The sequence below is a fragment of the Littorina saxatilis genome, unplaced genomic scaffold (genome assembly GCF_037325665.1).
Source record: "Littorina saxatilis isolate snail1 unplaced genomic scaffold, US_GU_Lsax_2.0 scaffold_939, whole genome shotgun sequence".
NCBI classification, from domain to species: Eukaryota; Metazoa; Mollusca; class Gastropoda; order Littorinimorpha; family Littorinidae; genus Littorina; species Littorina saxatilis.
The window spans coordinates 31,160-41,437 of NW_027127209.1; the positions used below are offsets into that span (position 1 = coordinate 31,160).

General features: G+C 52.0%; 1 protein-coding gene across 1 annotated transcript in view; it reads left to right on the forward strand.

Moving 5' to 3' along the window:
• The window catches only part of LOC138955679 (DNA (cytosine-5)-methyltransferase PliMCI-like), a 33,461-nt gene extending 23,886 nt beyond the window's left edge, over positions 1-9,575 (forward strand). The window contains exons 13-15 of the mRNA XM_070327234.1: positions 133-210; positions 7,986-8,089; positions 9,521-9,575. Coding sequence (XP_070183335.1) covers positions 133-210; positions 7,986-8,089; positions 9,521-9,575 — 237 coding nt within the window. The remainder of the gene's footprint in view (positions 1-132; positions 211-7,985; positions 8,090-9,520) is intronic.
• The last annotated feature ends 703 nt before the right edge of the window (positions 9,576-10,278 follow it).

A 10,278-nucleotide genomic window follows, 5' to 3' on the forward strand; every position in this document is an offset into this window, starting at 1 on the left:
TGGGCAAAATTGGTGCATAAGTGGGCGTATACCAGGTAGTTTATGGTACACAACAACAAACATAAAACATGAAGAGATGTGTTGATGGTGGAGGACAGAAAAATGAAACTTGCTCTTGGTGTTATTTCGCAGACCACTGTGCCACCTGCAGGCATTTCCAGCTTCACAGAGGACTCCCTGCTGAGACACGCGCAGTACATCGTGGACACGGTAGGTTGAGTGTGGAGGGTTCGTACAGGTCCTTGAAATTCTTGAAAGTGCTTGAATTTGGAGGGGTTAGTTTCAAGGCCTTACAAGTGCTTAAAAAACAGGCAAGGTACTTGAAAGTCCCTAAAAACTCTAATGCTGCAAACCGATTACACAACAACCACCCACAATAAACAATTGCAATGATTTATTATTTGATAACCTCAAATAAAAAGTTGAACAGTCACCTACAGTCCCTTTTGAGTCTGTCTGCTTCAAAACCATCGTCTGCTACGAATCTGTCCCCTTCAATGATTTAAATCGGCATGCGGGAAGGTGCAGACCTGTTTACACTACACATTGAGCGTAGTAAACTACGAATTTGAATAATATACTACGCAACTACGCAAGTCTGTCGTTTTCTACGCAAACGGTATTTACACCTGTTCCTTGTCCCATTGTGCTCTCACACCGCCCCGTCCCTGCACGCAAACGGTATTGTTTCGGCTACGCATATCACAATCCGTAATTTTCTTCATCTCCCTTGACCGATCCATTTTCCAATCCATGTTTTCGGCCAGCAGTCGTTTGGTGCGTGCAGCGCGTAAAGCGCCCACGGGCGTTGCGTTGTAGCTTGTTAATGCCGAATAGGCTTCTCCAAGCAAATGCCGGGCACAACTGAAAGCGTTACTGCCAAACCATGCGGGCGTTTCGACACAATGGCTGAACGCAGAGCACACGAAAGTGAAGATGAGAACTGTGAAGAAAATGACTCCGAAAGGCCACTGACCAAAAAGAAAAAGACGAGCAATGCGCCGAACCAAGTCTTTCTGCCAAAATATCATCAGGACTACCCATGCCTTGTCTTCGCGGAAAGGAAAACATCATGCTCATTGCACTGTCTGCAATTCCCATTTTTCCGTCAGTCAATCAATACATGTGGTAAAAAGTAGCAATCATTGTTCTTGTTGTTGTGATAGGTCGACGAGAAATTCTACACATTCAATTACAAAACTACACATTTGCCTCATTTTGCTCCCAGAAAATACACATGCAATGTTTTAGGGGTAAACAGGTCTGGAAGGTGGTATAATAACTAACGAGTGTTTCATTGCAAGCGTTGAAGGTAAGAGGGTGTCTGATTTTCTCGTCAGAAGGTCTTGAAAGTCCTTGAAACGTCCTTGAATTTTAGAACAAAAAAACTACAAACCCTCTGTGTGTGTGTGTGTGTGTGTGTGTGTGTGTGTGTGTGTGTGTGTGTGTGTGTGTGTGAGAGACATGCACAGTACGTTGTGGACACTGTACGTTGAGTATTTGTAACAAACATTTAATATCATATTCTTACTCCGAATCACATTAGCATTGAGTCACCTGAGATGCTTATCACTGAAAAACGCTTACCCGGCTAAAGAATTTAAAGGGAAGCAACCCCATCACCAAAACGAAAGTGAAAGTAGCTTTGGTAATGGGCCAGTACACCGGGAGTTACCTCCCATACGGGTGTATGCCACGTCACTTCCTCTAGGAACACGTGCCTATTATCATACGTCTTTTTCACCTCGGAGAGGACGGTTCACTTTTTGACGCTCTGTGGCTGACCTTGTGTGTTTGAGTGACACCCGCCGGCCACGTTACCCAGCTTGTCTGCTCGCCTTGCCTACAGTTTGGTGAGCTCGTTCCCGTTTGTTGTTGGTTGTTTGCGCTGTTTCGTTACTGTACGTTGTCCGTTTTTTACGGACTTGTGTGTCAGTGACTTGCGTGTTTCGCCATTTTGTTGTGTGAGTTAGTTAGCTAACTCGTGTGACTTTGCTAGTAGCTCTGCGTGCCCTCTTTCTGTTTGGGCAAGTGTAGCTTTAGTATTTTGTTGACGCGTAAGCGTGTGTGTTTACTGTGTTTTCAGTCGTTTTGACTTACGTTTCAGTAAATCTTTTTACTTTGCCACGTGTTGTTGACGTTTGTGTCAGTGTCTTGCGTGTCGCCATTTTGTTGTGTGAGTTAGTTTTCTAGCTCGTGTGACTTTGTTTGTAGCTCTCCGTGCCTCTGCTTGTGGGGCAAGTTTAGCTATAGTATTTTGTTAACGCATTAGTGCGTGTGTTTACTGAATTTTCCAGTCGTTTAGACTTATGTTTCAGTAAATTTTTTCGCGTTGCCACGTGTTGTTGTCAACATGTCTGATTCAGACAAGCGCCGTGGCAAGTCGGACCCCAAGGGGAAAATTAAGGCTAAGTCTTCCTCTTCCAAAGCAACGTTACTTGTTACAGACCAAGAGCGTAACACTTTGTTGGCTGTACCAATTTCGGCGCCTAGCGCTGTTACTACTTCTGCTTCTTTTGCGGCGCCTAGCGCTACTGTTACTTCTGCACCTGTCTCTACATCGGAGACTTCGTCTTCTTTGTTAGCACCTGGACAAGGTGCGTTGGTTTCCTCTCTGTTAAAGTCACTGGTTCCAGAAATCCGCAGCTTGGTGCAGGCAGAATTTCAGCGTTCCGTCGCCAGCAGTTCGGCGTTTCCGGCATCTGGCAGTGACGTCCGGGCATTGGCTTCCGTGTCTTTGTCCTCCACTTCCGGCTTGGAGCAGCGTCCTCCCTCTTCAGCGTCGGTTGGTAAGCAGAGCTGGTCCGATAGCCCTCGTGAGGCGCCTGGACGTTCTCCTTCGGGGGACAGCTCTTTCGCATCGGGTCACGACCGATACCTTGCTGATCTTTCATTTCCGGCGATAACCTACGAGGCCCCGGACTTGTTCGAACAGCGGCGGCAGTCGGTTTCGACTGCCGCATTTCCGGCACTTGCCGGAAGTGATGATCCGTCCGCTCCGGCACGCTACGGCGGTCGCGGCAGGATGGAGTATTCACTGACTTCCGGTCCTTCCGGATCGCGAAGTCAACCAGTGCAGTCTTCACTTCCGCATTTTGCGGTTCCGTTGACTACACTTCCGGTTTCGGCCGGAAACGCTTCTTCCTCTTCTGGTGGTTCCTTCCGGATACCAGATAGTGGATTACAGCGTGCGCCTTCCGGCTTTCAAGCGCCTAGGCTTGAGCAGGCATCACTCCACTCAGTCGGGGGAGTGACGTCAGCTCATCCAGCTCCGGTTTTTGCGGATGGTCGTCCTGCTTACCCTTTACCTTCACAGGGTTTTGGGCGGCAGGATGACGTTAGTGCTCAGGCTTTTCCGGTTTCCGGTTTGCCAGGGCATGCTTCTGCTTCCGGAACTGGTGACTTCGGTCATGGTTCCACGTGTGACTATTCTGATGCTCCATCAGTGGTCAGCGAGGAGTCGCGGGGCGTGTTTCCGTCGAAGCTCAAGTCTGTTCTTGACGTCGCGGCGGAAGTAACGTCTCGTTATTTTCCTGAAGGGGTGGTGGCTGCGGACTCTTCCGCATCATTCGTTCCTTCTGCCATGGCGGACTTCCGGCCGGCACAGGAGGATGTTTCTTCCTTCCGGTTCGCCGAGTCTCCGTCAGTGGCTTACCAACTTTCGCATTCACTGGTTCGTCCAGCACATGCGGGGAGTGGTATTCGGCCAGTGCCTGTTCCGTTACTGCTTCCTTTTGGTCCAGTTCCGGAATCAGCTCAGCAGTGGGTGGCTTCAGCTGCCCAAGCCTCTTCCTTCGTGCCTACGGCCAATAGGAAGCTTGGCATGCCCAATCAGAGCCAGAATTGGCTGGCGTCTTTTGCACTCCCTAGGGCTACCCTTCCGGTTTCCCGGGAATTGCTGCCTCTTCTGACTAAACCGATCAAGCGTGATTCGGTTTTGCCGGTTTCCGAGGCTTCCCTCCTCTCTGCTGAGGAGGTTGGACGTCGGCAGATCGAACTGTCCTCCATTGCGGAGACTCTCGTTCGGGCTCTGTCTCGGGCATTGACCGATTCGCTAGTTCCTTTCACTCTCAGTGAAGAACAGAATGCGGACGATGTCTCTGCGCTTTTGACCGCATTGGCCAAGGTCAATGAGGAACAATTGCGTCTTTCCTCCCTGCAGTACACCCAAGCGGTACTCTGCAGGAGGGATCTCTTCCTCTCGCAGTCCCAATTCACGGAGCTGGCTACTAGGGAGACCTTGAGAGTCTCCCCGGTCTCAGAGGAGTCTCTCTTCTGTCCGCTGGCACTGGATGCCAGACAGAAGGAGATTCAGTCAAACAAGGACAGTCAGTTCCTTGACTACACTCTGAAGGGGGTGAAACAGTCTCAGCCTTCTAAACAGAAGCAGGCTCAGACATCGTCTAACCCCAAGCCAGCTCAGAAGCGGCAGGCTTCGCCGGCCGCTCGTGGTGGGAAGAAGAGGACGGCATCGGGGAGGGGGCGTGGCGGCTCTGGAAGTAAGCCACACCCCCAATGAAGCGCTCCCGATCTCACCTCCCTCCCGCCCTCCACCTTGGTGATGGCGGGAGGCCCCTCCCGGGCACTTTCTCGTTGGATGTCGGTAGTAGACAGCCAATGGATTGTGGGAGTGGTGAGTTCGGGCTTCCGTCTACTCTGGCGGGAGGAAAAGGCGCCTCTTACCCGAGTGCCTCCGCGGTTCAAGCCCCCCTTCTCGCAGGAAGCACGTTCCGTCTTGCAGTCGGAAATTGCCTCCCTGGAGCAGAAGGGCGCGGTGGAGAGAGTTCGGGTCCACAGCTCCCTGGGATTTTACGGGCGTCTGGTCGCTGTTCCCAAAGCATCAGGAGGATGGCGTCCCGTGTTGGATTTATCTCTCCTCAATACTTTCTTGAGGGAGATAAAATTCAAGATGGAGACGCCAGCCTCTGTCCGAGACTCTCTCCGCCCAGGAGACTGGGTGACCTCGATCGATCTCACGGACGCATACTTTCACATTCTTATGCATCCGACCGACCGGAAATGGCTTCGTTTCCGGTGGGGAGATCAGATCTACCAGTTTCGCGCACTCCCTTTCGGGCTGTCTCTCGCACCGTGGATTTTCACCATGGTGGTGAGACAGGTCTGTGCACTGGTGAGGTCCCAGGGTATCCGTCTGCGGGCTTATCTGGACGACTGGCTCATCATGAACCAGTCCCAGAGCGGCTGTTCGCAGGATACCCTGACGGTTCTTCGAGAATCCAACTGGTTGGGGTTCTCGATCAACCGGGTAAAGTCGGAGCTGACCCCGTCACAGACATTCACTTATCTGGGGATGTCTTTCGACACGGTCGCTTGGACTGTCCAGCCTTCTCAGAGAAGGGTGGACAAGCTCCAAGCTCAGATTCGCTCCACTTTACCTCTCCTGATGGCTTCCATCCGCTCGCTCGCCTCCATCTTGGGGCAGATGGAGTCTATGGCTCTTCTGGTTTCACTGGGCCGGGTCCACAAATGTCCGCTTCAGTTCGCGCTGAAGCCGTTTGTGGACTCTCCTCTGGTGGACTGGGACGCCCTCATCCCTTTGCAGGGATGGTTCCAGTCTGCGACCCTTCCGTGGTTGCACACGGAGTGGGTCTGCAGAGGTGTTCCGATCGTCGTGCCCCTCCCCGACCTGGACCTCTTTACAGATGCGTCCAGGGAGGGTTGGGGGGCACATACAGATCTTCAGACTCCTCCCTTTCCGTTACTCAGCCGAGTAATCCGGAAAGCGGAGATGGAGGAGCCGGCCCTTCTTCTTCTGGTCGCTCCTCTGTGGCCGTCGCAGGTCTGGTTTCCAGATCTTCTTCGGCTTGCCCAAGGGCCCCCCATTCCTCTCGCACTCGTGCGAGGGGAACTAGTGCAGCCCCGAACAGGCATTCCACACGAGGAGCCCAGTCTTCTGAAGCTTCACGTGTGGAAGTTGTTCGGGACTCGCTGAAGCGCTCTGGGGCGTCGTCTTTGACTCTGGACTTGGTGGCTCGCTCGCATAGAGCGTCCACCTCTTCAGTTTATGCTTCCCACTGGAAGGCATGGACTGCCTGGTGTTCAGCTAGAGGGGTGAGTTCGGTGGCTCCGCGCTCTATTCAGGTCGCTAACCACCTCTCTTTCATGTCTTCACAGGGCGCCTCAGTCTCCTCGTTGAGGGTCCGGCGCTCCGCTATCTCGGCGACTCTTCAGCAGATTGGTCGTTCTGTTCGAGTCGGGGGCGTTATAGCTGCAGTCATTAAAGGGGCTGCTCTTAAGGAAGCTAAAGCTCGTTTGCCCGCTCCCAAGTGGGACTTGTTTTTAATCCTGGAATTCCTTCGTTCTGCGGATTTTGAGCCTTTAAGCGAGGCCAGTCTGTTCAATGTCACTCGCAAAGCGCTGTTTCTCCTTTTGTTGGCTACGGCCCGACGGGGTAGCGAGGTCCACGCCCTGTCGGGTCAGCCTGGAGATATCTCCTTTGAGCCGGACGGTTCCGCATCTTTGCGTTTCCGGCCTGATTTCCTGGCCAAGAATCAGTCTCCGGGGCAGGCCTCTCCGCTGGTTAGAGTTAAGGCTCTGACCAGCGCGTTGGCCCCGGGTGACCCCGATTCGGTCAATTGCCCTGTGAGGGCACTTCGTCTGTACTTAGCCCGGACTCAGCCGATTCGGTCTAGTTCTCAGAAGTTGTTGTTTATCTCTCTCCTTACTAGGCGCGAGAAAGATTTGTCGAAGGTAACGTTGGCCCGGTGGGTGTCCTCGCTCATCAAGCAGGCTTATGAGTGGAGGCGCACAAAGAGGGGGGGGGTTATGCCCTCCTTGCCACTTGACTCGGCCCGAGCCCATGAGACGAGGGCGTGGGCATCCTCTCTGGCAGTTCTGCGCTCCAGACGTCTAGAGGAGGTGCTGACAACTGCGTATTGGCGTTCCGAAGATGTTTTCATAAACTTTTATCTTCGGGACGTCACAGCTCTTCGACAGGATGGCTCCAGAGGCCTTCCAGCGCTCATAGCAGCAGGCCAGTTCCTGTCCAGAACTTGATGGTGAGTTTTGATTCATTTCTAGCCCACCGCCTTGTTGATGTTATCTGCTAATGTGATTCGGAGTAAGAATATGATATTAAATGGAAAATTTCCTAAATAAATTATCATTTAATTAATATACTTACCCGAATCACATACTGTATTCCCTCCCACCTGCCCCGCTTATGGTTTTAAGATTTTTTAAAGCCGTATGATAATAGGCACGTGTTCCTAGAGGAAGTGACGTGGCATACACCCGTATGGGAGGTAACTCCCGGTGTACTGGCCCATTACCAAAGCTACTTTCACTTTCGTTTTGGTGATGGGGTTGCTTCCCTTTAAATTCTTTAGCCGGGTAAGCGTTTTTCAGTGATAAGCATCTCAGGTGACTCAATGCTAATGTGATTCGGGTAAGTATATTAATTAAATGATAATTTATTTAGGAAATTTTCCAAACAAAAACCCTTGGCGCAACCTACTGACCCTTTTTTTGTGTGGACACGTTACCCTAAACCAACATTTTTGGGGGGTCCTAACAAAATCTTGGGCGAGGTTCTAGGACTAGATTCATTGTAGGACTAGATTCATCGTAGGACTAGATTCATTGTAGTACTAGATTCATTGTAGGACTAGATTGATTGTAGGACTAGATTCATTGTAGGACTAGATTCATCGTAGGACTAGATTCATTGTAGGACTAGATTCATCGTAGGACTAGATTCATCGTAGGACTAGATTCATCGTAGGACTAGATTCATTGTAGGACTAGATTCATTGTAGGACTAGATTCATCGTAGGACTAGATTCATTGTAGGACTAGATTCATTGTAGGACTAGATTCATCGCAGGACTAGATTGATTGTAGGACTAGATTCATTGTAGGACTAGATTCATTGTAGGACTAGATTCATCGCAGGACTAGATTCATCACAGGACTAGATTCATCGCAGGACTAGATTCATTGTTTTCATTTTCATGTGTGCACAGGTTCAGAACTACGATGAGCAGGGTGATGACGATGAAGCTCTCCTCATCACCACACCGTGCATGAGGGCCCTCATCAAATTGGCCGGCGTCACACTCGGGAAGAGGCAAGTGTCTCGCACACATGTACAGTCGTATGCAGTTAAAGCTTTTTATTATTTTTAATTTTTAATTTAATCACATATTCTTACTCCAATTCTTATGAATGCATTGACTTTAGTCCCACATGCTAGATGTCGAAAAACCTCTCAAATTACCTGCCCTTAGTAGGGTGGTAACCAAGCTAAAAGCGACGCCATAGCCGTTGCTATGGCCTGACCTTGCTCGGTTACCCATAACACCCTGCGCACCACGTGAGCGCTAGCATCCGTAATGTTCATTCTCGACTTTCGACAACACACGGTGGACGTGTCCGAATTTCGCTCTCACTTTTGGCCTTCACATGCCTGCTCGTCCGTGAGACTAGCCGGTTCTTGGGGGTCTACCTGTCCGTCTACCTTTTGGTGAGATCTTTCCTTTTTACGTTTGGAATGTAAATGTTGATAGCTTTGTTTTGAACACGCACGCAGATAATTTTGTTCTGGGTGACTGTTTTCGCCGGTCTTAAAATGGCCGACAACAAAGCTAAACTGAGTGCGAGACTGGAAGGTGACAAGGCTCTTAGCCCAGTTAAGAAAGCTAAAGCTAAGAGTAAAGCCAAGAGCGTTGATTTGCCTATTATGCGGGTAGAAGATCCGTCAAATAGCACTTCGTTTGATGTTCCTATCCCTCCGAGGACGGGTTCCGTTCGCTCACAGCTCGCGTCCCCTGATAGGGGTGAGGAGCCGGGGCCTTCAGCCCTGGGCTCGTTGAAGTCCGAATTGTTTGATTTTATTTCTCAACAGTTTGCGTCTCGCTCTGGGGTCCCTCCTCTGCCTCCGGCGGTAGGGGATCCTTCCTCCCTGGCTCGGCTGGGGTCGTCGTCGTCGTCGACTATGGCGACTCCCGCGGATGGGGGGGGTGGCCGGGCGGCCATTTCTTCTGCGCACTTGCTTGGTGCACCTGACCAGTTCGGGCCTTCCCTCTCTGCCTCTGGTAGTGCTGCGGTTGCGCTCGAACACTCTCTCCGTAAGGAGAGGGGGTCTGCTTCCTCTCTTTTTCTTCCCGCTCAGCTTGCTTTTAGCAACACTGCAGTGGGAAGTCAGCTCTCTCCCCGGGTGGGAGAGGGAGAGAGGGGGCATGGTAAGTCACAGCCTGGGCTTGGTCCCACCTTGCCCCACTGGGGGCAGGGGGCTGTGTCAGCGTCTCACTCTTTCCCACCCACTGGGCGGGACTGGGTGGGGGCTGGTGTAGCGGCTCACCCTTTCTCGCCCGCCGGGCATGATCGGGTGTCCGCTGTTGGACTGGCGTCTCAGTCAGTGCCGCTATTGTCCACTGCTAGCAGCCGCCCCTCTCCCCAGCAGGGGTGGTGGGGTGGTGGGGCATCGGGACTACAGCAGGTTGACGGGTGGGGGCGGCCTTTCACGGTCTCGCCTCTCACTCAGTCTTACCCCTCGCAGGGTTCGCTTGCTACAGCTACGAGCCAACTCCCACCGCATGCAGCGGGCGGGGTAGCTCAAACTGGCCAGACCGGTTTTGACTGTTGGGGCCAAGCGCCCGGTCAGCGGTCTACCGACAATGGGCCTGGCGCGGCTTTGTTGGCTGGCCCCCTCCCCCCGCCTTCTTGGCGGGCCTCTGTGCCTACTGTCTACCCTTCTACCCCAGTGGGGCAGGGGGGGGATGGTGGGTGGCAAGCGGGATCGGGTCACGCTTTTGCTGCTCCTGTCTCCCCTCCTGTGTACAGTGATACTGTACAGGCTGGGGATTCGGATTCTTCTGTGGAAGATGAGGAGTGTGTAGTCTTGCCTTTTGGATTTAGGCAAGCCATGAGAAGAGCGGCTTGTGTGGCAGCTCGTTACTTTCCGGAGGGGGTGGTGGATTCAGGACAGGATGTCTCTTTTCCACCATCCGCGGCGAATGATTTTCGGCCTTCGCAGGAGAGTTCACAATCGTTTCGTTTTGTGGAATCACCTGCCGTGGCTTATCACATGTCGCAACTTTTGGCTCGTCCGGCCCCTCAGGGCAGCGGTCTGTCGCCAACTCCTTTCCCTTTGTTGCATGCTCATGATACAGCGCCTGCTTCAGCCGATCCATGGCTAGCGTCAAACGCGCAGGCCACTGCTTTTTCGCCGTTAGTGCAGAAAAAGCTGGACTGGAATGTGAAGTCTAGGAACTTTGTTCAGACTTTTGCTTTGCCGAGGGCAACTTTGCCAATTCC